General features: G+C 42.2%; 1 protein-coding gene across 4 annotated transcripts in view; it reads right to left on the minus strand.

Moving 5' to 3' along the window:
- Positions 1 to 1,544: 1,544 nt before the first annotated feature.
- TSEN15 (tRNA splicing endonuclease subunit 15) overlaps positions 1,545 to 24,289 on the minus strand; it is a 28,241-nt gene continuing 5,496 nt past the window's right edge. The window contains exons 3-7 of one of the 4 annotated variants that reach the window (XM_028732205.2): positions 22,033 to 22,168; positions 15,441 to 16,213; positions 13,616 to 13,723; positions 13,015 to 13,129; positions 1,545 to 2,503 (exon numbers count right to left, since the gene is read on the minus strand). In XM_028732205.2, the coding sequence (XP_028588038.2) occupies positions 16,006 to 16,213; positions 22,033 to 22,168 (344 nt within the window). In that variant the 3' untranslated portion in view covers positions 1,545 to 2,503; positions 13,015 to 13,129; positions 13,616 to 13,723; positions 15,441 to 16,005. Of the gene's footprint in view, positions 2,504 to 13,014; positions 13,516 to 13,615; positions 13,724 to 15,440; positions 16,214 to 22,032; positions 22,169 to 24,289 lie in introns of those variants that run through there. The other 3 variants (XM_028732203.2, XM_028732204.2, XM_077928157.1) reach the window with 3 other exon arrangements.

Raw genomic sequence — 24,289 nt, forward strand, 5'->3', positions numbered from 1 at the left:
CACCACTCCCTCTGCAGGGTTGTCTGTTGGTTTTGCCTGCTGTTTGACACAGTTTGGTGTTGCTACACACTGTGAATTGCTTGTTGTTTAAAACTGTGTGTCACCTGCCTGAAGACTTTGTGGTGAAGAGCAGACTATAAATGCATATAAATAAACGTCCTGCTTTTAGACTCTTCTAATATGGCTGCCTTGCATTCCATGTGGGCACCAAATGTTGCCATGCTCTACACACATGCGTACACACACACACATCCACAGTGGCATACTGAAACGCTAGAGTTGGCTTTATGGGAGGCTTAGTGTGGGCAGCTGGTCAAGAGGAAGGACTCCCTTCCACTGCAATCCGTACCTCAGTTCTCTGTACTGCTGTTACTATGATTTATACCACTCTTACTTCAGGGAACTCATGGTCTTATTTTTCCTTTTAATAATTTCAATGGGGGGGACAAGATTTTTTTCCGCACCGGGTACCACCTGACCTTGCTATGCCACTGAGTGCGCCCCTCTCCTGAACATATATATTTCAAGTTTGCTCTTCACTTTTCACTTGTGGGCTTAATCACAAGAAGGGAACCTCTAAGTTTTGGAGGGTTGTTTGCCAAGCTGTCCTCCTCAGTGGGTCCATCTTCATGAGATAGCCAAGGCAGCTAATTCAGTTGTCAGCACCCCCAAATTCACGGCAGCTCTACCGAGCATAAAAGCACTGCAACCCAGTTACTTAGTCTCCTTATTCTGCCCTAGCGTGAAAAGGCCACATGAGCTGCTTGTTTCCTGCTGCCAAACTCCTAAAATCCATCCCCTGGTCTGCAAGGGAGAGAAGGTGGGGCTAAGCGACGAGGTGGAGAAGGTAGTGAAATTCCACTGCATATATGTTTGGCCCAGGAAGCAAGAGATGGATGAGACCAGCTCTCTTTCAACAGGGGAGAATTGTTCTGGCACTCAAAAGAACCTGGCTCATTGGGTAGGAAGGAGGCAGGTCTGATTCAAGGAGCCTCATGAGCAGTGCAGTTGTCAGGATAAGGTGGGGGGGTGGCCCCCTTGAGTATTCTTGGAGGAAAGTATGTGCATGTTTGGCACAGACTGCAGGGGATGTAGGACACCGGCTCTACGCTGATGGGGAACTGTTGTGAGGCCAGAGAGCACCTGGCTTACTGGGCAGGAAGAAGGCTTGTTTCTGATTCAAGAAGACTTCACAGCACCCCTTTTGAAAAGAGAGAACCATTTCTCTTTTCTTTTCTCCTTGTTTCATTAATCGGGTCACCTGATCCTGTGATTAAATTCCCAGTTAAGAAACCAAACCAGCCTTCAAAGCCAGGACAAGGAGAAGATAACCAGTCCTCAAAATCTCCCTGAAGCCTGATGAAAATGGTACCAGCACCACCTTCCTCATTGCGTCTGAAGTGAAAGCCTAGGACTGAGAGTCGGGGGGGGGCACTAGCTGCAGCTGGCCTCTATCAAATTATATTTTTATAACTGAATAATGTACTGGATGAGGGGTGGCCTAGAACTTTTAAAAATAAATAAAAACAAAATTGCTCAAACCGTTTAAAGTTATGAACATGTATATTAAGAGGAACAATGCCCCTGACAGAGGAAGGCTGCCAAAGTAAATGTGGCCTGTCCTCCATTGTGACTCTTTCCCCTGCTGGATAACTTGGCAGAGAACTTTGGTAAGAGCAACTATTTGAGGATTGCTAAGGAGGGAGTCGTGGAAGAATAAAATATGTTTGCAGCAGCATTAAGGACAATTTCTTCTTCTGAAGTGCAGGTAGGATTTCTAATTCTTTCTGCATTCTGCTTCTATCGCTATCTGCCAAGATTTAGCAGTTTAGATGCTTCAAGGGAAATGGTTTGCATCATCACAAGAGGGGAATCAGGCAGTTTTGTAGGGTCTTCTGATAAGATGCCCTCCTCAATGGATCCAACTCCTTGCTGCTGCCCTCTCCATTAGAGATTCCTGGAGGCAAATTCAGCTGCCAGAGTATCAAGGAAGTGACTATAATCCCTTTTCTGATCTCCTCCTTGTTCTTCCTTAGGTTTCTGAGGCTGCACAGGCTGCTGGCCTCCTGTTGTCATGCCCCCCAAATCCACCCCCTGGTCTACAAGAAGGAAGGGGAGGTGGAGGACGTGATGGTTATGAAGGACAGGAAGGCAGCACCAGTAAAAGTCAGAGTCATCTATGTGTGCTCCAGTGATCAGGGGATGGATGCCACCAACCCTGATTTGTAAGGCGAGAGATGACCTGTGTTCATGAGAAACTGTGAGGCCAGAGGCAGGTCTCTGATTCAAGAAGAGTTTAGGGACATCCTTTGTGAGTAAGAGAGAGCATCATTTGTTTTCTTCTATATTTTCTCATTGTTTCATTGATTTATCCTGTGAATATGTTCCAGGTTAAGAAACCACTCCAACATTCAAAGCCGACTTGGGGGACGGGAAGCTTTAAAATATTCCAGCATCCTGAAGCCTGATGAAAATACCGTATTTTTCGCTCCATAAGGCGCACCTAGTTTTCAGAGGAGAAAAACAGGGAAAAAATATTCTGAATCAAATGTCCTACTAAACTACTGGTATATCAGAGTGAGAGGGACAGGAGCTGTATGTTTGTTTAGTGTGCACACTCAAGGAGCCAGCGGATCAGCTGAGACGCTGGGGGATTTGTGTAATTTTCCCCTCTCCCTCATCCCCTGCCCTTCCGTCCCCAGCAGCCTTCCTGTTTTACTTCCTGGTTTTCACTGCACTTGTGGCTCAGAGCTCAAGGTTGGGGGTTTTTTGCTGTGTAAAAGCGCTCCTCCTTGCAGCCTTCTACTTTGTTTGTACACGTGGCTACTGGTATCAGGTTGTTTGAGTGATAAACAGCCACTGGCAGCAATAGAATGGAGCACAAAAAAGGGGTAGGGGCACTAGGACCCAGACAATGCTCAAATCTATCCTGCCTCAAAACAAGCTGCAGAAGTAAAAGGCAGTCTCCTGTCCCCAGAGGATCAGCTGAGACGCTGGGGGATTTGCATAATTTCCCCCTCTCCCTCATCCCGTGCCCTCCCCAGCCCTCCATATGGGGGGGGAGTCTCCCTCAAATATTTAAGGGGGGGCGAAGGCACCTAGGCTTCTAGGGGTTGGCTGCTATGCCTAGGACAATTCAAGAAAGCAAAATGATGCATATGCTATAATATCAATAAACTTTTAGAGTGATACCGTAATTCTTTTTTTTACAGACTTTATGTTGGCTATGTTTACTATGATGCCATTAGTTTGTTTGATCAGCACTCAGTGGTATGGTCAGCACTCAGTGGTAAACATTGGAGATACCGTACATTACTGACAGTTCCTTCATCACTGTATTTTCTTGCAGAAAACCTCCCCCATTCCGATAAGGATGATAAAGCGGAAAAGACTAGCATATAAGATTCCTTTTAAACTAGAGGTAGTAAAATATGCTAAGGAGAATGGAAACAGAGCAGCAGAGAGACATTTTAGGCCACCTCCAACTGAAAAAATGATAAGAAAGTGGAGGAAACAGGAGGATCAGCTGCAAAAAGCAGATAAAAGTAAGCACACTTTTCGTGGAAATGCTGCAAAGTGGTCACAGTTGGACGTGGCCATGAAAGAATGGATCACAAATCACCGGAATAATGGCTTCATAGTCTCTACAAAAATGATAATATATGAAGCCAAACGCATTGCTGCAGAGAAAGGCATTCACGATTTTACTGGATCACCATCACGGTGCTACAGATTTATGAAGCAATAAGGCCTTGCTATGCGCACCAAAACTAGAATTGCACAAAAAATGCCAGAAGAATATGAATCTAAGATTCTGTCTTTTCATAAATTTGTAATTGATGCTAGGAAGACAAATGGATTTGAAATTGGCCAGATTAGGAATACGGATGAAGTCCCACTAACCTTTGATGTGCCATCTAATAGGTTGATCTGAAAGGTGCCAAAACTATCATCGTGAAAACCTCCAGACATGAGAAAACCCATTACACAGTTGTGTTGTCTTGCTGTGCAGATGGCACCAAATTGCCACCCATGTTAATTTTCAAAAGAAAAACATTTCCAAAAGAAATGATTCCACGAGGAATTGTTGTACATGTTCATGAGAAAGGATGGATGGACGAAAATGGAATGAGAGTATGGGTTGAAAAAGTGTGGTCCAAACGTCCTGGAGGGCTTTTGAAAAAACCTGCCTTATTAATACTAACCAGTTTAGAGCACATATTAGCTGCTGGTAATCATGATCTGAAACCTACTGGACGAATGAAGAGGCCCACTATCACTCAGGTTTGTGAATGGGTGAGAACATCATGGCACTCGGTGAAGGAGGAAATCGTTGTCCAGTCATTCAAAAAATGTGGCATTAGCAATGCTTTGGATGGAAACGAAGATGGTATTTTATATGAAGATAGCGAAGAAAGTGATGTCAGTGATTATGAGCAACTGAGCTTCATAAATTCTGACTCTAGCACTGATGAGTTCTTGGGGTTCACAGAAGACTAGAAGAGTACTCAAACCTTAAAGTCTCTCTTCATTTGTTAATGACAGTGATGATGGTTCTTAATGCCACTGTTGACTGCTGTTCACTTTACATGGTTGTAATATGATTCTGATATTTATTAAATAGTTTATTAAATAGTTTAGTACAACATTTGATTCAGAATATTTTTTTTCTTGTTTTCCCCCTCTAAAAACTAGGTGCGTCTTACGGTCGGGTGCGTCTTATAGAGCAAAAATACGGTAAGTTTACAGCCTATCACTTCTCAGACACACTGCATGCATCTATAAATGCTCTTATCACTCAAGTTTTATTAATTACAGGCAACTCCTCACTTGCGCACGATATACTTGTGCACAACTGCGCCCATGAGTGGCACTGTGAACCCAGAGGCGGCGGAAGAGAGCTTGACAGTCCTCCAGACTTGCCAGGAGATCCTCCCCAGGGGTGCTCAGCCTCCCAGACTAACAACTGATATGTGGGGTAGAACAGCAGCTGCTTTCCCACGCATCAGCTGTTAGGCAGGGAGGCTCAGCAGCCCGCCTGCTGTGCCTCCAAACTCTTTGGTGTTCTCTTTAGGCTCTGGGGAGGGTCTCCTTGCAAGCCATGAGGACTTGGGGCCCCGGAACATCCCCGGTGTAAGTGGGGAGTCACCTGTGTATTATATCAGGAAACAACGGGGAAATGTGGGTGGGGTACACTGATACCTCCCCTGAATTTTACCTGTCTTGACCTGTATCTCGAAAAGAATACAAACAGCTACTTAACAATGCTCTCCCCATTTCTAATGTATTAGTTCACAATTAATTGCTCTCCATTCCAGGAGTGCTGCTGCCCCACAAGAGAGCCCAACTGCCAGGGCAGCAGACACCCAGCCCCTACCCACCATGCTTGGATTGCTGCATTCCACTCCTGGTATTTTACAGTCAAACACAAACAAAAACCAGTTTGCCAACCTTGATAAGCAGCAACAATAAATACACGTGCAGTTTCGCATTTTGAACTTTCTCTTTTGCTCACTTCAATGTTTTGTTTTGCTATGGGATGACAACTGGATAAGACGAGAGAAGCTGGGTATCAGAATGGAGAGAATGACTGATTGAAGGGTAGAACAGGGCAGTTCTGAGTAATCTTCCAGGAGACGACATGATCCCAATGGAGATTTATAAAATAAGACCTGATTTCTGGTCACCCATTTTTGCAAAACTGTTTTCACACATTAACAACTCAGGATGCATACCGGAAGGGTGGAAGCTGAGTATAATTGCCCCAATATATAAAAAGGGTGATAAGAAAAACCCTGCCAATCATAGAGCCATTAGTTAGATGTAGCCTCTAAACTATATGCCAGGCTCCTTCTTGGGAGACTGGAAGAATGGGCAGACACAAATAAGGTGATATCTGAAGTCCAGGCAGGTTTCCAAAGAGGGAAATCCACATTGGACCAGTGCTTTGTGATGAACTTTCTGCTATGTAAATACATACATAATTTGAAGCAAAAATTATGTCGCTTTTATCGACCTAAAGTCAGCTTTCGGCTAAAAGATTGAAAAAAGTATTAGCAGAGGTGATACATAAAGACCAGGCTGGTTTTCTCCCTGGTAGACATCTTTCTGACAATAGGAGGAATGTAATTAACATTTTGGAAAAGCTACAAGTGAATATTAACACAAAAGCAGTCTTGATATTTGTAGATGCGGAGAAAGCCTTTGACAACATTTCTTGGAGTTTTATGAAGAAAAATCTTGAGGGGATGGGGGTTGGACAAAACTTTGAAAACGGTATAGGTGTGATTTATTCTGAACAAAAGGCTAAATTGATAGTCAATAATGTGGTGACAGAGGAATTTAAAATTGAGAAAGGGACACGACAAGGCTGCCCAATTTCCCCATTGCTTTTTATCTCGGTTCTGGAGGTTCTGCTAAACATGATTAGAGGGGACCACCTGATTCAAGGTATCCAGGTCGGAGTTAAACAATATAAACTTAAAGCTTTTGCAGATGACCTAGTATTGACATTACAGGAGCCAGTATCTAGCACCAAGAGGGCTCTAGAATTAATCCAGGAATTTGGTCAAGAGAGGTTTCAGAAGGAGACAGACTTAATATTAGTAAAGAAGGTAAAATACCTGGGGGTGAACATGACTTCTAAGAATGTGAACTTATTTAAAGATAACTATGAGAAATGCTGGTCAGAAGTGAAAAAAGATCTAGAAATTTGGACGAATTTGAAGCTTTCCATGCTTGGTCGAATTGCTGTTATTAAGATGAATGTATTGCCAAGAATGCTGTTTTTATTTCAATCATTGCAAATTATTGATAAAATTGACTGTTTCAAGAAGTGGCAAAGAGATATTTCTAGATTTGTCTGGCAGGGCAAAAAGCCCAGAATTAAATTTAAGATACTTACTGATGCTAAAGACAGAGGGGGGTTTGCTCTGCCGGATCTTAAACTTTATTATGAATCAGCAGCTTTTTGCTGGTTGAAGGAATGGCTGCCTCTTGAGAACACAGACATTTTAGATCTCGAAGGTTATGATAATGTATTCGGGTGGCATGCATATTTGTGGTATGGCAAGGTTAAAGCGCATAAGGCATTTAAAAACCATATTGTCAGGAAAGCACTGTTTAATGTCTGGATAAGGTACAAAGACTTTTTGGAGAGTAAAACCCCAAGGTGGCTATCACCTATGGAAGCGATAGCTTTGAAAAAGCTTGATATGGAGGCCAAATGGCCAAAATATTGGGAAATTTTGGAACAGGAAGGTGACAAATTGAAATTGCAGAGTTACGAGAAACTTAAAGAAAAGGTGCGAGACTGGCTACACTATTTTCAAATAAGAGAGATTTATAATTTGGATAAAAAAATTGGTTTCCAGGTGGAAAAATCAAAATTAGAAACAGAATTGTTAGAACCCAATGCTAAGACACTATCAATAATGTATAATTTGCTGTTGAAATGGAACACTGAGGAAGAAACGGTAAAATCTGCTATGATAAAATGGGCACAAGATATAGGATACAATATTATGTTTGCTGACTGGGAGCAGTTGTGGACCACTGGGGTTAACTTTATGGCATGTAATGCCCTTAGAGAGAATATTATGAAAATGATTTACAGGTGGTACATGACCCCAGTCAAGCTTGCAAAAATCTATCACTTGCCCGATAATAAATGTTGGAAATGTAAAGAAACTGAAGGTACATTCTTTCACCTTTCGTGGACGTGCCCAAGGATTAAGGCCTTCTGGGAAATGATCTATAATGAAATGAAAAAGGTACTTAAATGTACTTTTCTGAAGAAACCAGAGGCCTTCCTCCTGGGCATAGTCGGCCAATTGGTGCCAAAGAGGGACAGAACTTTTTTTATGCATGCTACAGCTGCAGCAAGAATACTCATTGCAAAGCATTGGAAGACACAAGATTTACCCACCTTGGAAGAATGGCAGATGCAAGTAATGGATTACATGGAAATGGCGGAAATGACTGGCAGAATTCGTGATCAGGGGGAAGAGTTGGTGGAAGAAGATTGGAAGAAATTTAAAGTTTATTTACAGAAATACTGTAAAATTTTTGAATGTTGATGACATTGAAATGAAATGAAGGGGTTCTAGTAAATAAAGCAAAAGATTATGTAAGAGTGGATTGAGATTAGATGAAAGTTTGAAGTTAAAATATGTGAAATATGTGAGGAAAAATAACTAAGGACTAACCATTAGGATACGAATTTGCTGAACCAATTTTTAAGTGGAATACAAAAAAGGGAGGCGTGAGGAAGTCAGGATAATAAGTTGATCAAAGTGGACAAAAGAAAAAAGAGGGTTTTTTCTTTTTCTTTTTCTACCTTATGTTAATTGTTTGTATTTTTGTGCTTTTGAGTTCATTTTTGTGTTTTTATTACTGTTTGTTTTATAATTTTCTTGTTGTGGAAACTGAATAAAATATTATATTAAAAAAACAAACAAACTAAAGTCAGCTTTTGATACGGTCCCAAGACACGCATTGTGGCAAAAATTGGAAAAGACAAACATAGACCTCCGTCTATTATTTCTCATCAAAACATTACACATTGACACACTGATACAAGTAAAGGTGGATCTGGCTGGCCATCTTACTACTAGAATTAAGACCAATACTGGAGTCAAACAGGATGCATTTTGGTGCCTTTCTTGTTTAATTTTTATATTAATGACATGGTTAAAGAACTGGAGGGCCTACGGTTTACCCCTGTCACAATTCTTGAGCAAAAACTCTCAGTCTTAATGTATGCTGATGACCTAGTACTTGTATCTAGAACCCACTTAGGCCTGAGACGGCTGCTTGCAAAATTAAGTTCATATTGCTTGAGGAATGCTTTATCTATAAAGTACGATAAGACGCAGGTCACTGTATTTGGGAAGCGCCTTAAAAAGCATGTTTGGCACCTGGATGAACACATCATAAACCAAGTAAATAGGTTTAAATATTTGGGATTGGTTTATTCAGAAACGGCATCCTGGAATATCCAGCTATACAATATTAAATTAAGGGATGTGGGTGGTGCTGTGGGTTAAACCACAGAGCCTAGGACTTGCCGATCAGAAGGTCAGCAGTTCGAATCCCCGCCACAGGATGAGCTCCTGTTGCTCAGTCCTAGCTCCTGCCAACCTAGCAGTTTGAAAGCACGTCAAAGTGCAAGTAGATACCAGTGGTACCTCGGGTTAAGTACTTAATTCGTTCCGGAGGTCCGTACTTAACCTGAAACTGTTCTTAACCTGAAGCACCACTTTAGCTAATGGGGCCTCCTGCTGCTGCCGCACCGCCGGAGCACGATTTCTGTTCTCATCCTGAAGCAAAGTTCTTAACCTGAAGCACTATTTCTGGGTTAGTGGAGTCTGTAACCTGAAGCGTATGTAACCCGAGGTACCACCGTAAATAGGTACCGCTCTGGCGGGAAGGTAAACGGCGTTTCCATGCGCTGCTCGGGTTCGCCAGAAGCGGCTTAATCCTGCTGGCCACAAGACCCGGAAGCTGTACGCCGGATCCCTCGGCCAATAAAGCGAGATGAGTGCCGCAACCCAAGAGTCGGTCACAACTGGACCCAATGGTCAGGGGTCCCTTTACCTTTAATGTTAAATTGCAAGCTTTTAAATCAACAAAAGCTATTTTGAAATTTGATGCTTGTAAAGGTGGAAATCTGGTTAACCCAGCTCTGTGTATAAAGCAAAAACAATGGCCCAGATTTTATATGGTGCAGAGGTTTGGGGTACCTCAAAGGTCTCTGGTTTGGAACCCCCACAGAATTATTTTTTAAGAGTTCTTTTAGGTTTACCCAAAGATGTGCAATCTGCCATGGTCAGGTTGCAAACTCACATATTGAGCATAGAGAGCCAAACAGATAAAAGAATCCTTTGTTACTCGTTTAGAGTTCAACAGATGGACAACACTAGGCTACCCCAAAAATGCCTGATTGAGGTCTCGAATGGATTACCCTTTAAAAACTGGGTACACCATGCTGCCCAACTAATGGACAAATATGACCTCTCAGTGACTTCCCTCTCAAAGAACTTCCCTTATATTCCCAGAAAAATATCTAACGATCTAAACTCTATGTACACATCCACATGCGCCCCATTATATTATATTTTAAACTTAGAGAGGCCTAGGAACACACATCTTATTTTAATGAATTGACTTTTGTGCAACTTCAGAAAGCTTTCACAGTGTTACGATTAAGTACAGTAAGCTCTGCTTATAGAGATAGGAGACACAGAGGCATACCAACAAATGAACGTGTTTGCATTAGAGGATGTCCTGAAGTAGAAGACCTTATGCATTATACCTTGCGCTGCTCCTTATATAATGAAGCAAGAGAAAGATTTTTAGCACCTATAAGGACAAGGTCCCATGGCCAGAACCCCTCTGACATGATTTTATATCTCCTCGCAGACACAGATAAGTATGTGAACTGGCGTGTAGAACTCTTTGCAACTGCCGCTAGGAAAATTAGAGCAAATTATATAGCCAAGGTAGCCACCAACTGTAAAGGAGATGAATTTATTTGACCCTATCTACATCAAGCTATATTCTATCTTTATCACCAAACTCCGAATATAATTGCACATTGTATTAATTAACATTATTTTTTAATATATTAGTGGCCATGTGATAATGTTAGCTTATAAATTTTATTGTTTAATGTCTTAACTTGTACATTAAGGTACTTTTATAGCTCTGTTTAGAGTAGGTAATGTTTTGACAATATAAATGTTTTAAGTTTTTTTAATCAATCTAGTATATTTTCTGTTAATTGTTTAAAGGTTTCTGTGTGCATTGCGGCAGCCTTTGGCTATGTGCAATAAAACTGACTGACTGAGTAATCATAGCAATTAGGCAATCAGGGACCCAAATGAAACAGCACACAGATAATTAAAAATTGCACAGGTAATCAGCTAACCCACAACAGGATAATTGCAACAAATAAATTGTGATTTGATTTTGCTGAAGGTGTATGCTTGCTTCCTGGCTTGGGACTGCTAAAAGAGAATCTAGAGAAAATGGGATGGTCCATGAATCATAGACACTTATTCAGCTACTCTAGTGTAGCTGTCATTGGAGGGTTCTGAAGCGCCCTCATTCCTTTTCGCTTGGCTATTTGATCTTTGAACCTGTGGCTCATGAGAAACACTTGTTAAACTTCAGCTATAGGCCGAAATGCCACAGAAATATTGCCTGAAGCAAAATGTGGAGCACAGTTGAGAAGTTCCTCCTTAATTTGGGGTGAGGGACCCTGAGAAATGTTCAGGGAAGCCAAAAGAATTCTGAAAAGACCAGCGAAGGAGTTTCACACAATCCTTATAATAATAATAATAATAGTAATAGTTGTTATTATTGTTATTGTTATTATTATTATTATTAATACCCCGCCCTCCCCAGCCAAGACTCAGGGCTCAGGGCAGCTAACAACTAATAATAAAAACAAGTTGATTAAAATACAATTTTAAAAAAAGATTAAAATACATTAAAACATTAGGATGCAGCCTCTTCACAGGATGAGAAAGGAAAAAGAAAGAGGGGGAGGGAATCAAATTGGCTCCAAGCCAAAGGCCAGGCAGAACAACTCTGTCTTCCAGGCCCTGCGGAAAGAAATCAGATCCTGCAGGGCCCTGGTCTCATGAGGCAGAGCGTTCCACCAGGCCGGAGCCATCACTGAAAAGGCCCTGGCTCTGGTTGAAGCCAATCTAACTTCCTTAGGGCCTGGGACCACTAGGGGGTTGCTATTTATGGACCTTGAGGCTCTCCGTGGGGCATACCAGGAGAGGCGGTCCCGTAGGTACGAGGGTCCTAGGCCGTGAAGGGCTTTAAAGGTCAAAACCAGCACCTTATATCTGACCCTGTACTCCACCGGGAGCCAGTGCAGCTTGAAAAGCACCGGGTGAATATGCTCCCATGGCAGGGACCCCGTGAGGAGCCTCGCTGCAGCATTCTGCACCCGCCTTGCGTAGAGCGAATTACAGCAGTCAAGCCATCCTAGCCATGGCCAACCTGCTCTAACCTCTCCATGAGCCTCTTCCCTTCACAATGTCCCACCAATAAGAAGCAGGGATCGAGGGAAAACACTACAGCAGACAGGATGATGGGAGATCAAAATATTGCAACTTCAGTTACATAATTTGCCACAAAGTCAATATATTAGGCAAAACTAATGTCTTAGGCGTACCAAGATAAAACAAAATTTGATCTCTAATATGGTTGCTTCAAGTGTTAAAGCACGAAGCCATTTTTAGACAAGTGAGATTTGGAGTAGTTGTTCTGCAGTTGTTTAAGAAGCAGGAACCCTGAACTAGCCAGTTTAAACTGGCTTGAAAATCTGTATTTGTGCATAATGGAGATCAGTACTACATGCAGAAGATGCTATTTCCCTGGGAAAATTTAAGCTTCTCCTACCCGCTTCTTTTTAATTTTCATGTACCACAATCCCTACCCCATTTGCTGAAATGACATATTTTATTGCTGCAACTCTCGATTACCAAATGATGCATTAAATGTAGACTCACATCTACCAGTGAGTCTCTGGGCATATTTTGGGGGGGTGGGGTGGGGGAGGGGAGGAAGTATCTAGTCCCCAGTATTTTGGACTAGGTGGACCTCAGTCTGATTCATCAAGATTAGATCTAAATTTTAAGCAACAGTGCATGCTTACAGCAATAGAAATGTCGATCAAGTCAGGCCATTGGTCCATCGAAGGGAGTGTTGTCAACACTATCTGGCAGATGCCTTTCCAGGGCTTCCTAGGAGGCGTGAGGGATGGAACCTGGGACCTTTCATGGGCAAAGCAAGTACTTCTGCCACTGAGCACCAGCCCTTCCTGTTGGTCACTCAACACACTTTTTAACTGCTATGACATTCTGAGAGTGCACGCATGCTTTGATATGTTGGTCAACTATGAAGGTGCTGTTAAAAAGTGCAAAAAAAGAACTGAAGGCAACCCACCACTACTTTAAAGCAGCGGTCTAAAATAATTTCACACCCAAGGCCCACCTTGCAACATGGGACCCAAATTTCTCTTTTTTCTTTTCTTTCAGTAAGCATGCCCATCTTTCTACTTTCTTACTTCCTCCTCTTTTCTTCATTTTCTTAAGGGGGAAATAAAACACTAAACCAAAAGGAGACAGAGAAGAAAATGTGACAGCAAAGTCAAAGTGATTCACGTTAGACATGGGTACATTACTGATCTTTAAGTCCCGAACCATTGCTTGAAGACTAGTGATATAAAACACATTCAAGCATAACTATTACATATTAAGAGATCTTGAAGCTTTCTAGGTAGTTGCAAGAAAAGTACACAAATCAAAGCCTGAAAAGAATCCATATTTGTCATGACCACTGTTTTTTCTCTGCCTTTGTAGTGTTTCGGATGTCCAAAGTCTCCACTTGTTGTGAATATTGTGTGCATGTTGCTTCACATGGCATAGGAAGTTCCAAGGTGCATTGTGGTAATACAGATGTCTACATTTAGCTCCAGGTGTTTTCTGTTTTTCTCTGTATTCATGAGATCAAAAAATTACTTTAAAATAACTAAATTATCCAGATTACTAAACAACCCAATGAGCTTAACTAAGAGACATCTGCAAATACTTACTGTAACTTGCCAACTCCTGAAAGGCTTCTTGTTGTAGCCTAGTAGACCGCACTAAGCTTGAATTCACGCAGCCGAGAAGTGGTGTATTCCAGTTCCTTAGTTCCAAATCTGAAATCATAACATAAGCAGTCTTTGTGCTTGAAAACATGCCTGTGTGGCCACATGAGAAATGTTAATGGGTTTAAAAACACATACAATTTGCATGAGTTGTTTCAAGCCAAACTTACAGCAGGAAGGTAGAGGACACTTACCAGTTGGAAATGAAGCAGTGTATCTGCCCAAACCTTTTGCAGGCACAAATAGTATTGAAAGCAGGACTGCATGCAGCTGTCCCAATACCATCACAGGCACAAATTATTGTGAATGCACAATAAAAGGATGTCTGGAGGGGCCCTAGGTTAAAAACTTTGGATAGGCTGAGGTAACTGGAGGTCCCTGACCCTAAGGACACATCCTATTATTATGCATCTTAACTCTTTCTTGAAAGCTGTGGGCAAATACCAACCCTGGGGGCTATATTCTACCTCCATCAACTGGAAAATGGAGTGAAGAAAGCTGCTGTGCTCAGGAGTGGAGGGCTTCCCATAAGCATCTGGTTGGCCACGGTGAGAACAAGATACAGTGGCGCCTCGCAAGACGAAATTAATCCGTTCCGCGAGTCTCTTCGTCTTGCGGTTTTTTCGTCTTGCGAAGCACGGCTATTAGCGGCTTAGCGGCTATTAACGGCTTAGCGGCTTTAAGAAAAAGGAAACAAACTCGCAAGAACTTGCAAGACGTTTCGTCTTGCGAAGCAAGCCCATAGGGAAATTCGTCTTGCGAAGCACCTCAAAAAACGAAAAACCCTTTCGTCTAGCGAGTTTTTCGTCTTGCGAGGCATTTGTCTTGCTGGGCACCACTGTATTGGCCTTGATGGGCCCTTGGCCTGATCCAGCAGCCACGCTCTTACGTCAAGAGCTGTTGAGGCCAGTTCCCCCAGCACCAACAGCAACAGAGTCTCTATCAGGTTTTGCCCCTTATTTGCCTCTCAGGCTTATAGAAGGGGGGGGGGGGGAATCAGCAACTGATATTCCGAAGCATTACTGCCTCCAACTATAGATTATTTTTAAAACTGGCAACACATCCTACTGTTAGCCACTTGTTCAATGTGTAGATGATGTTTTGTAGGTAAAAGAAAGTGCCTCCAATAATAAACAAACTATTTCAGTCACTACTAAACCAAGAGGTGCTGGGGGGGGGGGGAGTCCAAACTAAAGGGTCACCATTTGAACTATTACAAGGGGGGAAGGTGCAGGGTTGGTAGGAGATAAAAGCTGGGGAAATGTCCACTCAGCTCCACCACTTTGCAGCTGTTGAACAAGCTGACAGGAAGCAGTACCATACATGCATGGATGTGCAACTTATAGGGCACTTCCAGACCAGGCTGTTTATTTAGCATTCTTGCTGATGTTTGCCCAAAACGTACAGAGAACATATGGTGATGTTTGTTTGTTGAGAATTTGTCCTGCTACTTGTACACTAAGCCTATATGACAGTGTCAGCTAGTGGCCATTACCCCATGTTTGTAGCCACTTTTCTCACTGGACTTCTTGTTAAAAACTTCAGGATAAAAAAAAAAAGCCAGGAAGTTCCTGCTCTAACTGTCTTACCTTATTCATTAAGTTAGCAGCCTTAAACAAGCCACTTTCATTCAGTCCCCCTGAATGCAACATGGGGCTAACAATATGGACCTATGTTACAGTGTTGTAGTAAAAAAAAACCCATCGAGATAATGCATGAAGTGCTTTGAGCGCATAAAAACCTCTACATAAACAAGTGCTAAACTCACCTTCAGTTCACTGGACTGGACCATGTCTTCCAAAGTTTTGGCAGTAGCAATAGTCAGCAGTGAAGTCATCTTTTTCCAGCTGCAGCACATTTCAACCCAAAGGGTGGGCGGGAGTGTGCGTCGCCTTCTTATGAGCATGAACTATAGCAAACTTTGCGGAGGATTGCTTCACTCAGCAAGGGACCTACAATCAAGCAATTTAATATAGCAGGTGCTGTGAATACTTTAATAGGGACACACACAAAGGAATTTGCTAGAGAAAGTCAATGATAATGCCTTTGGGACAATGACTGAATCAGGAACAAAGGCTGGAAAATGGTTTTGTTACCAAAAAAAATGTATTTTCAAGTAGTCTACTAGCTTGAACTTTCTGATGAGGAGAGGACAGATTCTTGAATTGGTCCATGGCACCTTTGATGTTCCCATTTATTACAATTCTCAGACCTTATTAAGGATTTTCAAAGCAGATGTTCAGCTCCCAATTGCACCTTTTAATTCACATACACAGTTCCAGATTGGTTTAGAGATTTGATGTAGTCCAGAGCTAACACAGTAGTCTATTTTCCTATCGTCTCATAAACCTCTTTCTTTTCTTCCTCCACTGCTTATCATCCATGTATTCAGTATCGTCAGGAGGGTCTGGGGTTACAAAACCATGTGTCAGTTTATAGTAGACTATTGTGGAGTCTGATTCAACTATGGCCAGTGTGATAGAGAGCGGAGAATCAGGTTCATCCTTCAGAGTATATGATCTCTTCATGATCTGTCTCAACCTGAAAGAAAGAAAAAAAGACTCCAGCAATTCTGCTTACTTTGTTTAAATTTCACAGTGAATCAACAAACAGATCAAGTTAATAATAGTTCTTCTTTAAGTATCTAAAAAAGAACTCCAAGTAAATCAAATATCCTCGGAGTAAATCTTGCATGCTTCTGCTATCAAAGAAACCCAACAGTGCCTGCCAGCCTTTTTGACAAATTTATCAAAAGGATTGCCACCTATTTTCTTTTCTTTTTTTGTGATGGGGCTCCAATGCCTCTAAAAGATGGATGTCTGATAGCGGTGCAACAAAAGCGGCTTTCCCCGTCACCGTGGGAATAGCTAGGGAGGGGTATAAATAAAAATTTATTATTATTATTATTATTATTATTATTACACTGGAGCCCTGCCAGAGGAAAAAGTTTTCAATGCTAACATGCCACAAATCTAAAGTTATTAGGTGGGGCTACTGTGCACTAAAGGGCACACGCAGCTTCCCTTTGGTATAATTGTGGTGGCAATGGCCACTGGCTTAGATAAGATTCCAGAGTTATGGAATACAATTAGCTTAATAATAATAGAATATAAGGTTGAACAGATAGCAGCCATGATTGCAGAATCATCGTCATATAAGAAAGTTAGGTAAATTACACAACATGAATGTATCTGTATAATTAAAATATTTCAGATTCACTCAAACCCCACCCCTGTTTCTCTAAAGCAGAGTTTACCAAACTTGGGTCTCCGGCTTATTACATCCTGGCACAGTGTAGAATATGGTTCCCTGCGCTGTTTGCAGGTTCCCTGTACTTTTTCCTCCTCTGTTCATTATCACCTTCCCATGAGGACTCCTGGCAGCTGAAGAACCTGCCACTTTGCAGAATGCAGCACCCTTCCAAAGGGTGGCAGGCAGCAGCTGAGTGTTACTTCTCTCCTGCGATGACTGCCAATTAGCCTTCATAATGGAAATCGCCCGCTAGCTGAGGCAGCTGCACACTATGAAGTCAAAGGGCAGCAGTTGGTATGCTGATGCCAAGCAAGGGTCAACACAGAGGTGGGGGGCAGGGGGATATCTCAGCCTCCCCTCCTCTTCTCTAAGCATTTAGGGATTGTGAAAGCCGTTTTTGTTGAATCCCAGAGAGGAATACAAATGAGAAAGTAGATGCTTCTTTGAAGAAGGGCTGCGGCCCAGTGGTAGAGCGAATGCTTTGCATGTACAAAGTCCCAGATTCAGCTCAGACTCCCTGCAGGCTGCCTCTCCACCAGCCCCTGGGGGGGGGGGGGACAGGATTCCCAGGCACAAAAGCCACCTGTCTCTACCGTGCTATGAAGACTAAATTTAAAAACTCAGCTCCTTCTGCATTCCAGAGCAGCAGTACTCAAGGCACAGAGTGAAGGCAAAAAACTGAAAGATACCAAGTAAGTTCTAGAGGTCATATCCTTGGTAACTGGATTTTCCTAATTGAGGCCAGCTCAAAAATGCCATGAGTTGGCATCAAAGATGCAATGGCTACTTCATCTGACATACAAGCATGTGTGTCCACTCTGCGCTGGATATGATTTAGAGAAGAAATCTCTGGAAATAAGGAAGTCAGCACTTCCACTGCCTCAAGGCAGCATTGTTGGGGCCAACATACGGAATTCCTGATAAGCTGTACTTCTACAGAAGTTATTTGTTATAGAAAGAGGGAAGGAACTCTTACTGAAGCTCTTCATCTCCAGTTACACTGAAGGCATTGTATAGCACATCTGTCATGAACGGGGATGGGGATAAGATATGTCTCAGGTTGATAGAATAACACACAAATTTGCCAGAAGCATTTTCTACTTCAAAAGCACTGCGGGACAAAATATAGAAATACCAGTGGGTGAGGCGCAGATGGAAACAGTGACTCTTTCCATAGAACTCGCACTGACCCTTTTCAACCCCTTTACTCCTGAAATTCTTAAGGTCAGCACCAGCTAGCCCTGAGGTATACAGTGACTAGCACAATCCCAAATGAAACAAAATTGCTGCAATTTACTAAAAAAAATAATACTAAAATATTACTACAATAATCAATCATTTACAGCAGTGTTTCCCAACCTTGTGCCTCCAGCTGTTTTTGAACTACAACTCCCATCATCCCTGACTAGCAAGACCAGTGGCAAGGGATGATGGGAATTGTAGTCCAAAAACAGCTGGAGGCACAAGGTTGGGAAACACTGATTTACAGGACATGTCAACTGGGAAGTCCCACTGATTTCAATAGGACTTACTTCCTAGCATGTGTGTGTTTCAGCCCTAAATTCTGATTTAATTGCTGAGGCTGGGCACCAACATAAGAGAAAGCCCCAAATAAGAAGTGTGCAAAGTAAAATGATGGCTTTTGGCAAAAAAACCCAGCCCCTTAAGGAAGGTTAAAGACTGTATTCATTAAGAGCCAAAGATAGTCTGAAATGCTCCAATTACTAGTATGAGTATTTCAAAGCTTCCTCCTGGTGGCTACTGGGGAGCTGGAGTAATGAGCTCATTAATTTAAGCATTGCCAAAACAAGATGTCAGTGTTACTGTAACTTTTATTTCCTCTCTGCTGAAAAAGTATTTGAAATTAGACACATTTTGAATGTTAATCATTCAGGCAGGCCATGTGTGGCAATTATGAGGCTTTGGTTCACTTTTGAACGAAGAGGCCGAGGGTTCAGCCCAAGCTGAAAAACACTAGAGCAAAATCTCCCATTGCTAGGTGTGATCTGCAAATCTCCAGCCCAGGAGATGCTTACAAAAAAGTCTTCCTGTGGATGCTTTCAGAATGCCCAATCATTCTTATTGTAATGTTCCTCAGTCTCCCAGTTTGAGTGCCCACTGAAAGATTTCTAATTTCATTCTGTATTTTGTAGCCTATGACAAGAGTCTGACCCAGGATAGCTGGTTTGTTATCATGGCTTGTCCTGTCTCTGAAGCATGAAGAATTGCCACGAAGATCACCATTGTAGGTGCAGAACACAGCATTGAAACTGAGCAGGCAGATACAAAATATTGCCCATGTAAGCTACAGAAGCTAAATTAACACACATATTATATGGATAAACATGAGAACTGTCCCACCACATTAGCCCTACTCAAGTATTCATTTCTGAATGTATGAAGGAACCAGTGGGAATATGTAGGCCTCTTGGAGGCCAGGAATGATAAGCAAGCAGTACTAATGTTCACAGATGCAGAGAGGGCCTTTGATAATGTGTCCTGGATGTTTATGAAAAAATGATAGAGATGATGAATTTTGGAGAATCATTTCAGAGGGGAATAGATGCAATCTATTCAGAACAACAGGCTATGTTGATAGAGAATAATGTGACAACAGAAAAATGTAAAATTGCAAAAAGGACAAGACAAGGATGTTCCCTGTCTCCATTGCTGTTTATATTAGTCTTAGAAACACTGGCAAGATGTATAAGCTCAGATGATGAAATAAAAAGTATTACGTTTGGGTGCAAAGCATACAAACTGAAAGCCTTTGTGGATGATTTGGTGATAACAGTAGAAGACCCGTCCAAAAGTTTACCATGGGTCTTGGATAGAATTTTGGGGTTTCGCTGGGTAGCAGGATTTAAGCTAAACAAACAAACAAACAAAAACCAAATTGTTGGTACAAAATATGACGGAACAACAAAAGGAATTATAAAAACAAACAAACAAAAACAACCTGGAATTATCAATAGGAAAAAATATGAAGTATTTGGGGATGGAAGATGGAAGGAGGACAATCTATCTACAAAAGAAGACTGGCAGCTAAAGATGATGGACTATGCCGAATTAGCGAAAATGACCGGGAAAATCAGAGATCAAAAGGACAATAAATTTAATAAAGAGTGGGGGAATTTGTAAAGTTATTTCAAAGAACACTGTAAACAATTGAAAACATTGGCAGAATTTTGACAACACTTGCAATGAAGCGAGAACTATGATAAAAATTGAGTTTCAAGAAAATACGGAGAATACAATACGATGCAGTTTGAAAAAGATTATCTGGGGAAACCATGGAGGGCTAGAGGGAAGTTCCAGGATTCCGAGAATCCTATTTGTAAAACGATTTTGATTTATGTATGATGATAAATTTTAAAAGTGAAAATGAATTTTAAAATGTCAAAAAAGAAGGAATATGTAGACCTAGCCCTGTGTCCTCATTGCCATCATGTGCAACACCATCTTCCAGCTGATGTGTGATTGGCTCAGTCCAAAGACTCACATGATTCAATGTTTGGGGAGGATTCAAAAGCTTCCCTGAATTATGAAGCAATACAGTCCCATGCAAGTTATTCAAAATAGTGAGTCATTGGATCCTCATGAATCCAAATTTTAAGCAAGATGACAAACCCTGGTTTGAGGAATGAGGGAAGCCAAGTTGGACTTGTCACAAAATTAGCACTGCGGAGCACTGATGTTCCAGATTCTGACCAGTCAACCATGGATATTCCATTCCAGGATATTCCATTTCCAGGATATTCCATTCCATTCTGTTCCACCACCACCCCACCAAGACAGTCAGTATTCTCTGTCCATTATGTATGCTGAGCCCTCACTGAGCTGCTTTTGGATTTCCACCCACCACCCCAAACAACTTGTGTTCTTTACAAATACTGGGCTTCTCCAAAACTGCTGCTATCGCCCACTTCTGCACAGCCGAGACTGTTTGGGTTGCATAAGGATCTACACATGGCAAACTAATTCACTGTTAGTATTTATGATGGTGTGCACAACTGCAGCCACATAGGAGAACTGGGCACAAGTTCTTAAGTGGAGTCATTTGGCAGCTGAGAATGAAACAGACAGAGCAGGCTTGAGAGAAATCACACATTCAATGTTTGCCCTATTAGAAAGACTGGTTGCCAAGTGGACCTTCAATCAATGTAATTCATTCACCCTTTGCCATCCCAAGAATGTCATCTTTTAGCGGAATGCCAAAGACAGAGCAAACAGCATCACCACCACACAAATTTATAGAAACTCTACATGAATGAAAAGCTTAATGAAATAGTCAAAGATGCATTGGTGATATTGTAACTCCAGTAACTAAAAACATGTTTCAACAGATTTGTGGGTGCCTACCAACACATAAGGAATCAGGATTTGGTATTCTTTTCCCATGTCACTGACAAAAGCCAACAGTGATCTGGAAACCATCTGATCCTGGGGTACAAGAAGGAAATTTTCTAAACTGCGCAAGTCCACAATTCTGCCACTGTCTTATACAGATACAGTGGTACCTCAGGTTAAGTACTTAATTCGTTCTGGAGGCCCATTCTTAACCTGAAACTGTTCTTAACCTGAAGCACCATTTTAGCTAATGGGGCCTTCTGCAGCCACTGCGCCGCCAGAGCACAATTTCTGTTCTCATCCTGAAGCAAAGTTCTTAACCTGAAGCACTAATTCTGGGTTAGCGGAGTCTGTAACCTGAAGCGTATGTAACCTGAGGTACCACTGAATTGGCCCTGGATCTAGAAATCAGCATCTGGAATTTTTTGATTTTTTATTAATGCCCACTTGAGACCCAGTCCTTTAAACCTCCCAGGAAGGCAGGAGATGAGATTTACATTTATATCTGAAATGTGCTCAGAAACAAGCTAGCAGCTGGTGAAGATTTTTTTTGCAAGTTGTGTTCCATTGAGTGAGTCCTGCTTGTTATATTCTGAACCAGCCAAAGTTTTAAAACAATCTTCAAAGGCAGCTTCTATGGTTTCACCAAGCTTTGCCAAGCCAAACTGCAGGAGCAAAACAGCCTTGAGCATTGCCAACCTATGTTTGGTTTGGCTAAAATAAACTCAAAATCAAACCCTCTGTGGATCCTTGCTCACCTCTCATGGCTAATTGACACGTGGACAGGAGTTGGCACCACCACTTGAAAACCATCCGTTTCTCTCTCTCGTCCACAGAGACACACAAGCTGGAATTCCGCAAGGCCAATGTAGGACACCTCATGCCAGTTCCTAGCTGAAGGAACAGCAGCAAAATGAGAATGAACTAAATAAAAAATAGCATTCAGTTTGGTTCACTGGATTTCTTAAACACCTTTTTCTAAAGGAAGACTCAAGGCGTCTTGCAGTAAGAGACAGAAAAGTCTGAAACAAACCACAGAACAAGTGACACACCTAGAGTATATTTAGATACTGTATTAGATTTCTCTCTTCCTTCAAGAGTTCTTGGGGAAGAACACAGACCAGGGTCAGGGCATCTACTCTGCATGCAGAAGGTCTCAGCTTGAGTCCCCACTACCTCCAGCTAGGGCTGGCAATGACTCGCTGCCTGAAACCATAGAGTTGCTGCCAGTCGGAGCAGACAATCCTGAGCTAGATGGACCAGGGATCTGACAGGCACCACCCTATGTTCCTATCCTTATTTACTCTCACAACCATCTTCTGAGAGATAGCCATGAAGCTCATTTAGTGACCTTGGGTAAGTCGTTCAAGTAGGGATGTGTGTCAGGTTCACTTTGGTCCAGTTCCAGTAATTTATCCACACCACCACAATGGCCATGATTGTGCAGATGGTTGCACGAGAGAGAGATCTTGCATGTACCCAGGACACATAGTGCTAGTCATATTTGATGTGAAGCTACAAGGGGTGGGTGGGAGGTGGAGACTCACCTGGGTGACTATCAGCTGTCTAACTGATCTATTTTCTCTAACAGCTTGCAAGGGGGAATCATCAGTGTGCGACTACTGCTGTATGTTTTAATGAAACCAACAAGAATCCTATGAAGATGTGAATCTAACTGTATCAAGCTCATGTGTGACCCCACCTCCGCCTGATGGGGAGAGGACAGTCACTACAGGTATGTTGGGCTCTGTGGGGCTGGGCACTCTAACACTGATATGCAGAGTCGAGGGGAGAGAGACCTTGCACTGGCCACCAGGCAATGGCTTTTTCCACCTGCCTTGCCCCATCCTCCAGCCCTAGGAGCCTTTCCCAGACCATGAATAGCAGAAAGAGCTGGCAAGCGAGAAGATGAGTTCAAGGATTTTCTTTTTAAATAATTTTGTAAGTTGTATGTCTTTTGTTTCTCAGTTTGATCCATTTACATGTGGTATTTTATGCATTGTGACTTGCTGCTGTTTTTATTGATTATATTTAGTTATTATTTATTGTAATTGTTAAGAGTGAATTTCTGTTTATTAGTTGCTGACATTTCATTTTACTGTGCACTATTATATTCCGAGGGATTATTAAATATTACTTTATTTTATATAAGTTGTTTATTTGAAAGTTATGCTTTTATTATCACTTGTGCACAGTAATATAGAAAGGCTGTATACAAATCAAGTGTGAAATTAATTGAAAATGAAACATCCAATGCATGGAGGTTAGGTGGGTTCAAGATGGGACACTTCAGAAGTGCAGATAGGCTCAAGTGATGTCTGCAAAAGTCCAAGGTACCGTATTTTTAGCTCTATAACACGCACCTGACCATAACACGCACATCGTTTTTAGAGGAGGAAAACAAGGGAAAAAACATTCTGAATGAAACAGTGGATGTATCATTTTTGTGCTTCATGCTGTGGCCACAGACATGTGATCTGATGGTGAATTTGGGGTGACCCAATGCAAAGATCCTGAGGATCCATGTGGATCCATGTTTTGTAACCACGTTTTTGCACCATTGCAGCCCCAGGCAACAGTGGGTGTGTGATTTTTGGGGGGCAGGCTGTAGCCATGGACATGCTATGTGATCTGATGGTGAATTTTGGGTGACCCAATGCAAAGATCCTGAGGATCCATGTGGATCCATGCTTTTTAACCACGTTTTAAGTGGGGAGGGAAGGAAAAACACAGAACGGACAAGGAGCAGGAGAGGGGTGTGCAGAGAAGCAGCTGGCTAAGAATGCAGGAGAGGGGTATAACGGGAGGGAGGAAAGGAAGGCAAAAGTTTTCCCTCACCTACCCACCCAAGCCAGCCAGCTCGCGCGTGTGCTCTCTCTCTCTCTCCCTCCTGCATGTTTTCAGCAGCACAGAGACGACACTCTGCTTTCCCGGAGGGGAGGGGCTTTCCCTGCTCTTTGTTCCGTTTGAGCAAACACAGCAAGGAAACAGAGGCGGGTGGGCAGTAAGACCCTG

The sequence above is a fragment of the Podarcis muralis genome, chromosome 5 (assembly GCF_964188315.1).
Source record: "Podarcis muralis chromosome 5, rPodMur119.hap1.1, whole genome shotgun sequence".
NCBI lineage: Eukaryota > Metazoa > Chordata > Lepidosauria > Squamata > Lacertidae > Podarcis > Podarcis muralis.